This window comes from Falco peregrinus, chromosome 7, assembly GCF_023634155.1.
Source record: "Falco peregrinus isolate bFalPer1 chromosome 7, bFalPer1.pri, whole genome shotgun sequence".
NCBI classification, from domain to species: Eukaryota; Metazoa; Chordata; class Aves; order Falconiformes; family Falconidae; genus Falco; species Falco peregrinus.
In genome coordinates, this window is record NC_073727.1 from 53,384,608 (window position 1) to 53,397,867 (window position 13,260).

General features: G+C 42.8%; 1 protein-coding gene across 27 annotated transcripts in view; it reads left to right on the plus strand.

Annotated features, from left to right (window-relative positions):
* The first annotated feature begins 389 nt into the window (after positions 1-389).
* Positions 390-13,260, plus strand: part of AFDN (afadin, adherens junction formation factor) — a 131,497-nt gene continuing 118,626 nt past the window's right edge. For 13 of the 27 annotated variants that reach the window (XM_055809980.1, XM_055809975.1, XM_055809981.1 and 10 more), the window contains exon 1: positions 392-938. In XM_055809980.1, the coding sequence (XP_055665955.1) occupies positions 828-938 (111 nt within the window). In that variant the 5' untranslated portion in view covers positions 392-827. Of the gene's footprint in view, positions 939-13,260 lie in introns of all 27 variants that reach the window. The other 14 variants (XM_055809971.1, XM_055809989.1, XM_055809976.1 and 11 more) reach the window with 3 other exon arrangements.

Consider the following 13,260-nt stretch of genomic DNA (forward strand, 5'->3'; position numbering starts at 1 on the left):
CCCGGGGCCGCTCCCGCGGCCGCCGAGAGGCCTCCTGCCGGCAGCCCCTCCCCGTGCCTGTCCCCCACCGCGCCAACGGCCGCCGCCTGTCCCCTGCCGCCGCCCCTCCCCCAGCCCGTTCACCGCGCGGAGGCACCCGCCGCACCTGGCCGCGCCCCGCCCCGCCCCGGCCCCGGTCCTGGCCCCGCGCCGGGGGCAGCGGGGGGGGGGGGGGGGGGGGGGGGGGAGGGGGGGAGGGGGGGGAGGGGGGGGAGGGGGCGCCCTCCTGAGGCGCGCGGCCGACGGCGGCGGGAGGTGACGGGCGGCGGGAGCGCGCGCACGCGCGCGCACGCCCCGGGAGGAGGAGGGGGAGGGGAGGGGAGAGGAGAAGGAGGGCGGGCGGGCGGGCGAGGGCGCGCACGGGACGGTGTGTGAGGGAGCGAGCGAGGGGAGGGCGATACCGGGGCGGAGAAAGGCGGCAGCGGCGGCTTCGCTCGGCTCAGGGCAGGCGAGCGGGGACAGACGCTGCCGAGCCGGGGGACACAGCGGCCGCTGCCGCCGGCTCGGGGCATCCTTCCTGCTGCTCCCCGCCCCCTCCCCTCCCCGCCCTTCCCCCTTTCTCTTTCTCTCCTTCCCCGCTGTCCTCCGGGGCCGATCGCTATCGGCGGCGCGATCCCGGGGCGTTTCCGCGGCGCCCGTGCCGGCAGCGGCCGAGGGGAGAGCCGGCCCCTCCCCTCGCCGGCCGGGACCGAGAGACCCCCCGCTCCGTCCCCGCCTCCGCCCCTTGCCGGGGCTCGGCGGACAGGGCCCGGCCCCAGCTTGGCTCCCCGGCGGCGGGCTCGGCGAGGATGTCGGGCGGCGGCGGCAGCCGGGAGGAGGAGCGGCGCAAACTCGCCGACATCATCAACCACTGGAACGCGAACCGGCTGGACCTGTTCGAGATCAGCGACCCCACCGAGGTGAGCGACCCCGCCGCGGCCCCCCCCGGCCGGCCGGCCCGCCCCGCCACCCTCTCCGGGCCGCCCGGGAGGTGAGACACGGCGCCCGGGCCAGGCCGCACCCGCCTCCGGCCCGCGGTCAGCCTGGCCCCCCGCGCCGCCTGCCCCCCGCCGCGGCCGGGGGTCGGGCACAGGCCTCCCCCCGCTCTCCGTTAACGTGCGGCCCGCCCCGGCCGGGCAGGAGGCTCCGCTCCCAGGCGGGGAGGGTCGGGGGGCGAGCGCCGGGCCCCTGGCCGTGCCCGGAGCGGCGCGGGCGCAGGCAGGTTGCAGCGGCCGGGGAGAGAAAGGGAGCGCAGGGCCGGAGCCCGCCCCGCCGCCCTCCCCTCCCGCTGGCACATGCCGGCCCGACCCTGCGGGACAGGCGGCTCCGGGGCAGGAAACCCTCGGGGCGCTGGAGGTGGCGAAAGGGGGTGGGCAAGGGCGGTAATGCAGGAGCTGCCCCCCTCCTCCCGACCCCCAGGCGGGTTACCTCGGTGGGCTTTTTTTTGTCTGCCTGCGACTTAAGCAGAGCCGAAAGGCGGCTGGTGGCAGAGGAGGGCTGAGCAGTCTGGTGGTGGTGGTGGGCTTTAGTTGTTGCTGCTTTTTTTTGTTTCTTTAAATACTCGGCTTTGTGCAGAAGGCGCCTCTTGGAAAGCAACCTGCTCTACTCCAGCGGCTCTCCGGGCCGCTGGTGCAGTCCCCGGGGTGGCTCTCCCAGGGCGTGACGGACGGAGCGCTTCGGCTCCCCGTCTCCGAAGGCTGCCAGCCCTCTGTGTAAAGTAAATACCGGGAGCAGGTTCGTAGTCCCGAGTTCACGTGTTGTACTGGAAAAACACAGTGGGTAATTTCTTCCTAATGAAATGGGTGTTTCTGATGGCTGAGGGAGGCTGGCTTTTGCTCTTTTTATAAAAAGCAATGGCCAAAACCACACCCTACCGCTACCCCTTGTCATGTTCCCTTTGGCTGGTTCGTGCTGTGGGTCTGGTTTGAAAGCGGCGGCGGGGGAGGGCTGGGGAGGCAGGTTACAGCCCTGTTTGTGTGTGACAGCGCTCCCTGCTCGGAGGGTGGAGGCTGGTCATGTGCGTGTTCCCGGGGAAAAGGAGGAAATTCACACTTGCTCTTGGCCTGGCCCTGGTCCTGGTTGTTTATTAACACAAGCCTCTCAGAAATCACGTTGGCTTGGGCTTTGGAGCTTGCTCCCGCTTCTGCGCCCAGGTGCTGGCTGCTGGTGTAGCCACGAAAAAGTCTTGAAAGCGATTGTAAGGTTGTTAAGGCTCTGAGAGCTCGAAAAGAATCGCTTCGGGTGTTTTCAGTTCTGCTCATTGCAAGCTATTTCTTGAATGCCGAGATGAGAGTTTTCTGTGACTATTTCCTACATCTGGCAATATTTATCATGATTAAAGCTCCTTGCTTATATTGCATAGGTTTTAACAGTATCACTGTTGGCTGACAGTCGCTTGTTCAAAAAAGTGGGCTGATGCTAGTGTGAAGGAGCCTTCGTGATTGCATCTGAGAACATAGCACAGTCTTTCTGGAACTGCAGGTTGACTGCTGACTGTGGCTTATTTTTTGTCTGATTAATACCTTTGTCCATTCCCAACACGTTCTGACTCCAACCTATTTTCTTTGTGTTTATGTCAAATTGTGCTTCTGTAGTTTGGTTAGTAAGTAGTTTAAGAAATCCTAGCATTTTTTAGGTCAGCTGTACATGTTTATTATAATTAAATAGACTTTGCACAAAAAGCTACCAGCTTCATTATAGTTATTATGAAAAGAAATAGAATTTTACTTGCAGTAGTTCCACACCTCTGCAGTTAAGCCTCTGAACCTGTATAGGAGGATACTTACTGCTGTCAATGATGTTTATTTCAGTTGAACTACTGATAGTAAAAATTAAGTGCATGCATATCTGTTTAAATGTCTGAGCTTTTTAGACTCCTGGTTCTAAAAATGTTTAATAAGACTGCAGGTGCATTTACAACAAACTGGCAGTAGGTAACAGTTTTATTGAGAAACTATATTTTCCTTCTGGGTAATTACAAATACAAATGTTTGCGTTTTTTTTCACTATTAACCCTGAGCTGACCCAAAATTGGCAATATTTTCAACCCAGTTGGTGGTGCGATTCACATGTGTACTATTTATCAGCTTAAATGAAAGCCCTTTTACTAAACTGCTTGGGAGCTGACAATCCCTCTGTTGTTTTCCCTGCTTTTCCAGTCTCAGCTTGACCGTAAGGCATGTCTTGCTTATTGTAGGGGCTGCAGCATGCGTGGCATCTGTGAAGATGCAGTAACCTGGATATGACTTTTGGTTGGGTATATCTGAGCTGGGTCACGTGGATCATTTTAAACTGTTCAGACATGGTCATTGGCCTGCGATGTTAACTTTGCAACTGGCACGTGCCTGTACTGCAAACTGTCGCCCGGGAGCTTCTGGCTGTATATATCATGTTTAGAATATCGAGACTTGATGCCTTATAGTGATTCTCCAGGCATTTCTTCAGTGTAAACAATCTGGTTTAAGTGACTTGTCTGTTAGATTTCCTGTATAGCAAGAGTAGGATTTTCCAGAGGAGCTAATCACTTCCTTAATAGTAGGGTTTCAGGGAGATTCTTCAGAAAAGGAAAGGAAAAGTGAAATCTAATGTAAATTGACTATAGAGTTCTGACCGTATAGCTTAAGCAGTGACAGTGAAAGGTACTCACATGTAACCTACTGATGTACCTTGGTGTTAGTTTCAAAAGTGTAATCCTTTAGTGAGGCGTGGCTGCTCTAAATCTATTGGGTCCTCATCACTTGAATCTCCATTCAGTGGTGGAGACTTGGTTTTGAATGTATAGAGTAGTATTTTGAAAGTAATTTAAATGTGTGGGTTTTTTTCAGAGAAGTGCTTCATGAAATGAATCAGTTTGAATTCCTGTTAATATTTTATTGTGTAGATACATCCTACGGGATTAGAGATCCGTTTGTCTACTTGCTGCTTTTGAGAGTTATGCACAAATTATTTTTTAAAGCCTGTAAGATTTTGAAAAGCAAGGGCCTTGGGTAGGATATATTGTTGAGTTCTGTTAGTAACTTTTTCTTAACTTGTGTGTTAGGAAGTTACTCAGGTCATTCAGTGCTACATTTGCCCAGCAAAATGGGGATAAAGGGAACTTTCTGTTCTATGCTTGAAGTTGAGTATTCCTCCATCTGTATCCCATGTGAAGAAGACTTCTTAGGAGTGAGGGTTTCATATCTTCACATGCTTTCACTGAAATTACTTGTGGATTGAGAGCAAGGTGGTAGTTTTAACTTCATTAGGTATTTACCTATTCTAACACTAGTTGCTGTTCTGAGAAATCTGTTAATGATTTGCATTATATTAATTCTGATTTTTTTTTTATTATTCAAAAAGTAGCTGGGAGAAGCTCTGTGGCTTCAGAAGCTTATAAATGAACAAAACTAAAACCTCTGTTCTTAAAGTTCTAGCAGCCAATATTATGTATTCTCAAATGTTGTCAGGAATGATGCTAGGTACAAAGCTTTCCTAAATAAGTATGTAATACTGATATTAATTCAAACTTGATTAAGCTTTACTGTCACTACTTTAAATGATGAGGCAGCTACTCGCTCCTGCAAGTCTAAAAAAGATATAGCAGGTTTTGGGGAAATGTGAAGTGAATCATGCTTTTGTTTGTAGATAGATCAACACTCAGAGTCAAAATGAAACAGTGTATTAACACTTTGCCTTAAATCTGCTTCCCCTTTCTGTTCATTGTATTAAACAAATGTGTGGATGTTTTTACTATTTGGCTTGCCTGTGTTTTTTTTCTACACCCCACCTGGCCCCAAGGATAGAAGCACAGTAAAAAGACCCAGATCTTTTGCAGTAGGAAATAAGTTGATGTTTTGATCTTGATTGACATCTTGGGTGATTATAGTACCCAAAGTTTACAAAAAGGAGTAAGTTTGAAGTAATGATTGGGTAACAAGTGCACAGTTATTCAGAGTCTTGTAGATAAAACCTTATTTTGCATTTATACACTTTTTTTTTTCTTCAATTAAAGTGCTTACTGGAATTAAGTGACTGAGTATATAAAATAACTGCATATGGATATTTTGGGGGAGAGCAAGGAAAACAAAGGCACTGTAGACTAGTCTGTTTATTGAATAGAATAAATCCTCCTGAAAGCATTTAAGGCTTGGTTTAAGATGCCATTTGTGAACTAGACAATTATTGTTGAACTTGATGACAAAATAAGGTTTTATCTTTAGCGTATGCTTGGAGAACTGTATATGAGAGGAAGAACACTGGTTTTTCTGAACATGGTTTGTGGATAAGGAATGTAAATTGCATTTAATTTTTTGAGATGGACACTTTAGAACAGGTGGGTTTTCTTTGGTAATTTCCCATGGGTTCAGGGATTGTTGTTGGAAACACTGATCTGTTGTAGTTTTGCTTTCCGATGGAGAAAGCTGTTCTAAACTGACCTCATACTTGCATATTAGCAAAAGTAGAAAGGTCTAATCAAAAAGCTTAGAGAAGTAAAATGCTTTGTGTTGAGAGTTGACTCCTAATGAAGTATTTTTAAATGGTCATAATTAAAAAAAAAAAAAAGTAGTATTTGGAAGGTCTTTATGGCTATTTGATGATTTTATTTTTTTTTATCTGAAGTAACTTGTGTAACACTTAGCAACAAGATATTACGATAAACTCTTCAGAATGAGGTGGAGTTTTTTTGTTCGGAGTGTTCTTGGTTTTGTTGGGTTTTTTACATTGGCTTCCCCCTTGTTTTCATGTTACATACATTTGGTCCAGTCAGCATGTTTTAAATTCTTTTATTTGGCTTTGAATACAAATAGGCAATCTATTCACAGAAAATCATGCACAGTACATTGGATGACAGTATATTTTAGGGTTGATGCAATTTTTGTCTTTGTTCTTTGGGTTCAGATCTGATTGTGGTTCACTAAGTGGTGTTATATAGGTTCGTGGTCTTTTCGAAGTAGTTATGCAAGCTTGTTGTTTAAATCTAGTTAAAGCAATAAAAATTTGGAATCTTTTCGGTTTTAACCCCCTGCAGATTCCTGTATGCATGGCTGCTCACCTGTAGACTTCGAAAAATCTGGCTCTGAGACTTTTAAAAGGACTCGTGTTTTAACACTGGGATTACCAGTGATTGTGCCTATCACATTGTGCATGATACTGGTAGTAGAAGTGCAAGCAGGAGGTAGGGAAACTTAATGTAAATGGTAGAAATGCTTGTGCCTTCTCCACACGTTGAATTCCACAGCTTCAGTAGTTTTAACTGGTGCAGCTCTGCAGACTGTATTGATCTTGATAAGCTGGTAATATATTTGAAAATACTGTCGTTTTAAGTTTTCCAAACCTATGATATGGAAAATAAGTTCTTTTTGCAACAAATATTTAAGCTAGTACCCAGTCTGGAAAGGTGGCTTGGAATCTTAAGGACTGGTGCCTGTGCTTCTTAGTGAGCAGACTATTCAATAATGACTACCACTAAACAGACACAGTTGAAGAGGAGGTAAAAACACTGCAGCATTAAGTAGAGGTGAGCAATTTCTAATGGCAGCTTACTAAGTCTGAGTTCCAGTTCTGCATTGAAATGGCTGGAGAAAAGAAGTCGGGAAGGGAGAAGTCTCCTCATTAGCATCAAAAGGACCAGTTTTCTTTTAACTGCATAAAAGTGAATAATCTGTCTTTACAAATGAAATGTAATCATTACTATCTAAAGTACGATAAGTTGTTTGAATTAAGATCTTGACTGCAAACTACAGAAAACATAATGTAATGAAAATATTTCTAGGAAGAAGCTTGATGCTGTGCTTTTAATATTCTTTGTTAATTCTAAGTTATTTCTTTAGTTAGTGGCTAATTAGGTCCATACAGTTCAGTCATACTGGCTTTAAGAATTCCCTCCTGATGTGTGAATCTGTTCCCTGGCTAAAATGCTATTGACAAACAGCATTTTTCAGTTGAAAAAAACCCTAGTCTTCTGGATATGGTAGGGATTTACTTTGTTTGCACAAGTGTGTGTGTGTGGGGCGGGGTCTGACAAAACTTTTCCTTTCAGAAAGGTTAAAATAAAATGAATGGAACGTAATTTTTGTGGAAAACCTTGCTTTATAATTCATAAAATCTTGCTTTTGACCATACATGCTTTTATCATCTAAACAGGGTAAGGAAAACTAAAACTTAGCTGGAAGTTGTTAAAAAAGTTGAAGTGAACTGGTGTTTGTGGTAAGGATGTAGATCGTAAGAAACCACTCGGAATTTATCTTTCTGTCAGTGTTTGTTTGAAAAGTTGCTTTGTTACAAATGAAGGATAATAGGTAGTGGCTATGCAAAATTCAGTGTGTTACATAAAGAATAACTTCTGGTTTTGACCAGTGGTTCTGATGAAGGTGAAATTGAAAATCATGGTGTGAAGTAATAAACTTAGTGTTATGATAAACCCAAGTAAAGTCAAATTTAGCAGATATTCCAGGTTTTGCTCTGTCTTTTCAAAATGAACTTCTCGCTAATGGAGGCCTCTTCTGAAGTGTATTTGAGTAAAGCCCTACTTTGGTAATTCTTGGTTTTTTTGAGAGATTTTTGGCTAGGAAAAATATTTACCTGTAAAACATATATTGAGTGCTCATTTCAGTGAATAGAGATGTATGGGATTTTGCTTTTAGCTTCTGAAAAGGCTAGAGCCTGTTAATTTCTGCAGTTAAAGTTGTTACGTGGATTTTGGGGATTTTTTTCTCCTCACAACATAATTTTTACCTCCAAAAAATCAGCTGCTGGCTTTAAATGCAACAACATTGTAGGATAGTTTTTTCTTTAACTGGATATAAACCCCAACATATGAACGATTTCAGTACTGTTAAGCAATGTATTTGCATTAATTATGTTTGTTAAGTAGCTGAGATGAAGGTAGGAGGGCAGCATGTTGCATTAAGTATAGCTCATAGCAGAGTTAAGAATTGCCACATAAACAACTGTCTGCTATCTAGTTTGTTAACTTCAAGATCCAAAATGGTAAATAAGGTTGAACACACATCCTCCTGTAATTTTTTTGAGGTTTTGTAAAAATATAGCACAATACATTTCTCATTCTGGAAGGAATCAAGATCTTTGAAAGTGAAAATGCTCAAGGACCATTGGGTTTTATAATTTTTTAGGTTTCCTTTACTGTCTTGTCTCTCTACCTTCTTCCATGCTCCTGTGTTGTCGTTTTCAAAGAAGGAAATGTAAACTTTGCTGATTTGTATCAAGATGATCCTTTAATTTTTATTATTTGCTAAGCAATTAAGAATGGGAAATTGAAGGTAAATTTACAGTAACAACACTAATTTTTAGCATTTTCATTCAGTTCAGTGGCCTTTGTAAAGGAAATATTCCTATCTTTTCTTTCCTGAGTTGTTGCTCAGTGTTTTCTGTAATCAAGGTGTGTATCACAGTGAGGTTTTTTTTGGTCTTGCTTTATCTTTACGACTGAGGGGTCAGAAATGCTCTTTAGCTAACTTTTTTTCTTTTTCAGCAAATGTTATCAGGTTAAACCAAATTAGCTATTAGATAGTTCTGGATGCATGCATGACGTAGGTCATAATTCTAGTTAAACACTCTGCAGAGATTCTCCTCACCGCTATCTTTAATTGCAGGTAAAAATTACTTCTTTTCTGTAACTGTCTCTGTCTAGAAACTTAATAAACCAAGATGAAAACAGGAGACAAGAGAAAACTCTTGTAGTAGAAGTTCAGGTCTAGCAGTAAGATTCATTCACTCCATCTTCCTGGACTATATCATCCCTTGTGAGCTTCAGCATAACGAACAAATATATGAGATTCTAACATAACTTTTTGCGGGAGAGTTGGGGGTGGGGGTGGAGGATAAATTTTCCATGTGATTGGTTGCACTCAATCACCAAACTGCAATTTTCTGCCTTTCATTGCTGTCTAGTTTGGTTCTGTAGTAAAACTACAAAAAAAATCTGCTCTGACATGAAGTCCAATGTTCATCACTTCTTTTTTTCCAATACTTGCCTCTTTTGCTGATACCTTCTTATTCTTAGGTGACTTTTTTTCTTTTAGATATGTATAACTTGGTAAAACCATTTTGTGTAATACTTCAGGACTTTGATCATCTACTTCTGTTACAGGCTTTAGCCTCAAGGTTATCAGCTGATTAGTATTACCGTATGTTATATTTCATTAGGTATTATAGAGCTGTTTTCTTTCTTTGTGTGCTCACCTGTAAGTTGAACGCTTTGCTCAACTACTCTTCAGATCATCTTCTAGCCCAGATATTCTTACCAGGGAGTCATTCCTCTGATATTACCTTAATTTTTGTCTCCTTACGAAGCAGCCATCTGTCTAGATACTGTGTTCTTCATTTTTCTCCACACGGAGCATGACAGGGTTGTTAATTGCCCTGGTCTGTCTTGGACAATTTTGCTATAGATCACTAATTACTTCTGGAAATGTCTTTAGAGTCTGAATCCTGAAAGAACTGGAAAAAAAGTCCTAGGGCTAGGGTGGTCATCTAGAACAGGGGTCCTCACACTTTTTAACCAGGGGGCCAGTGCGCGGATGAAGTGGCAGGCAGTCATCTGCAGCTGCTTGGTTTCCCCCCCCCCCAACCCCCGGCGGGGGGGTTCTGTAAATACCGGGGGCCGGATTGAGGACCCTGGGGGGCTGTATCTGGCCTGCGGGCCGTAGTTTGAGGACCCCTGATCTAGAAGATCAATATACGGTGTTAGTTGTAAGTGCAAATGGGACCCTAGGAGATATAAATAATACTCTGATACACATATTTCTAATCTGTCTTTTAATTTCATCATATAAATAGAAGAATCTGTTCATAAAGTTTGATTGTACTGCTGAAACTGTGTATGCTCCTCTTCTGTAAGTTTGTACAACCATGTCATCTGTTCCAATCAAGCAGAAAATACATACCAACTTTGCAAGGTTTAAGCTTTTTTTAAATGTAGCTTGGTGTATCTTAAGAATAATTATCAATGGATTTCTAATTTTACTCATGTATTCTGAGTGTAAGATATAGTGCACTTAGAAGAAAAAAAAAAGGTAAGGAGTTACTATAGTGATTCTTTTCAAGGACATTAGAAAACCTGCTGGTTTGCAATGTAATTGGAAATTGAGTATCTGTTCAAATAAATGATTCCTAATGCCAGCTCAAATCTTGGGTAAATATTGTAGCATAGGTTTTGTGTAATACAGCACTGGATGCTATGGAGTGGTGGCAAACTGAAACAAAAATGATGTTATATGTTAATGGCTCCAGGGTAGTTTGGTGGTTGTGGGTTTTTTGTTCATAGTTTTTATTGTTACTTGTACTTGTAACTAGAACTAAGGAATATGAAAACTCTCACAATAACTTAGTAACTAGTACTAGATTCGTTTCTTGATGAATTGTTACAAGACTTGCCCTTGATTTATTGCATCCCAGGGCATGGCTGAATTTCTGGTCTACTCTGCAGTGAAAGTACCTTCATAGTGGGGAAAATGTGAAAGAATGAGTTGTCTGGCAACAACATTTGACCAACAAAGTATGTTGCCCATAGCTGTATCTATGAACTAAAGTTTCAGTGCTTAGGTTTTGCAGGCACCCCTGGAGCTGTTCAGTAGAGCTTCCCCTTCGTCAGGTGAGTGGTTTTGTCAGTCCACACTTGACTGTTTTCTTACAGACAGATAAATGGTTTAATCACAGTGCCGTGCTTTTGCACACATATTGTATTGCTCACAAAACCCAGTGAAAGATCAGAATCCACCTTCTTAAAGAAGATTACGGGCTGTTGCATAGCCTGTGGTTGAGCAAAAAGAGTTCAAACAACGAAGAAACCCTCCCACGATGACCACAGCAAGAAAGGTGTCTCCCTCCCTCTGCCTTCCCAGAAGGTGCTCTACTTGGAGCAGTACATCAACTTGAAATTGAAAAGTGCCCTTCAACCATTTTGTTGTTCTCAATTTTAAAATAATTATTCCATGTTCTTTATTTAACAAATATCAGGACAGTGCTGTCTGTGATACAGTGTCCTCCTGGACAGAAAGATATTTATGTGGAAACAAACTGAACTGTACCAGGTTGTGTTTTAGAAAGCTTTGCATTGATAAGTGGTATTATAAAGGCTATTTTATTTTATGTTGAGAAAAACTACATTCGGATCATATCCAAGCATTGCATACTTCTTGTAGAATGCTGGATGTTTTATTAGGAAACATTTAAGTTGTTTCCATTTAAAGTGATAGCCTTACTGAATATGAATACTATTTATTTGCAATGTAGACAGAATGGAATTTTTAAAAGAGCTCTTTAACACTTACTGTATTTATTCTGGCTATTGCAAGACTGGGATAGACTTTTCTTATCTGGAAAAGGAAAATAATTTGAAAATTGTGATGGAAAGACAATGTTTAGTAATGAAAACATTGTTCAGTCCTGCTAAGTAGTTTTCGTGGATTGCCTATTATGTCTAGTGTTTGCTGTATAGTTAGAAAACTCAAAAGTGGAATTACTTAAGATTATACTATTTAGCGATCTAATGCTTTGGCTTTGAAGCTTTTAACAGTTTTTTGGCCTTTTTATTTTTTTCCTCCTTCAAAAATTGATGAAATGCTCTAACAAAGCCCTTCTTTGTTTTGTGTAAGAGATGTATTGAAATATTTTTGGTAGTCTCCAGAAATACTGAAATTGTATCTAGTATTACAAGAGTGTTTTTAGTTGTTGCCATAGTGCGAGAGGGACTATTTCAATAAATTCAGCTGTTAAGCCTATAGCCAACTGTTTTCAGGCAGATAAGGACTGATATGTAGACAACAATTAAAAAACCCCCACCACAATGAAATAATTTTATGCACTGACTATTGGCATATTCACTGAACAAGCCATCTACAAGCATGTAAAGGCCTAACCATCTCAAAGTGATGAAATTGTCAGTCCCAGGAAGTGCTCAAGACATAAGTTGGGTTTGCAGTCTGTCTCAGGTGTTCTAACCATTTATTAGGAAAAAAATGTGGAAGAAGAAAGATACCGTTTTTATCCTAGAGCCTTTCTCAGGATTTAGAGTGAAAAATCTGGTTTTCTGTTACCTTCTGATTTCTGTCTGTATCTTTTGCCTAAAGTTGGCCTGCAAGGTAGGGTCTGTGGGACCTTACAGTGGTAAAATTTTACAGTGTTCAAAATCCTAGTAGAATTTTCTGAAGTAGTAATCATGAAAATATCTTAACAATCTGACACAGACTCAGTATCTTGAGTGTTAGTAGTTCTGAAGGAGTTGCTAATTTTTCTTGTTGGAAAAAGTTTGCAGTCTGCTGCAGGCTCTGGGATACTCATTTCATGCTTTGCTTTTTCTTCTACATTAAGGTTGTGTGAACTCAGAAAATCAGTTCATCAAATGGATGAGACCTTAGCCAAATTTGAAAACTTTGCCTTCCTGAAGTAATCTTCATTCATCTTGAGTGATAAGTGTCAAATGGCAGCACAAAACTTGGATAGCATTGTACCGGTGTGAGAGTCATGTACTGAAACAATTGTACAACACTCTGATAGTGATAGTCTGAAGCTTGTAAAAAGCTATTGAAACTCAGCACTTAAGTGTCTGTCTTATCTTCAGTGTTCCACGCTTGCCTCCAGGTCTTTCAGCATCCTTGTGTGCATGGATGCTCATAAATATCCATGTCTATCATTATAAAAGCAGTGATCAGCTCTCTCAGTAAACCTGCCTATGTAGAAACCTTCTCTCTCATTTTTCCTGCCCCCCCCGACCCTGACTCAGCCCCAAAATTCTCAATTCCGCAACCCTAAACTGGGCGCCTCCAGCTGTCTACTTGGGGTGAAAAATGTCAATTACAACAGTCTTGGGATGTGTTCATCCTGCTACATAGGCTTCAGAAAGAGCCTGGGAGCATGACTTTATCCAGCTTTGTCAGTAGCTTCCTGTGAGATTACTGATCAGCTAGTCCTCTGGTATGTGCCATGTGGACTTTGGAGTTTGGAACGGCTCAACTTTTGCAGTCGGGCCTCTTTATAACCTGCTAGTCCCTGCGCTGGTGGTGGCTGTTACAGTGGGCATTTCTTCTAAAAGAGTGGGGAGAAAAGATGTTTATTTCTTGCTTGCTGTACTGTTAAAACCATATATGTGTATGTTTTCCTTGTTTTGGAGAGGATTACTTCATCTAATATGCTCTCACCTTGAGTGTCATCTCTTCTGGGTACCTGCTAGGTAAAGACAGAATGAGTTTTCTGGATTAACTTTGCATTGAATTCCTCAGCTGCTGAGAAGGGAATCTTACACCA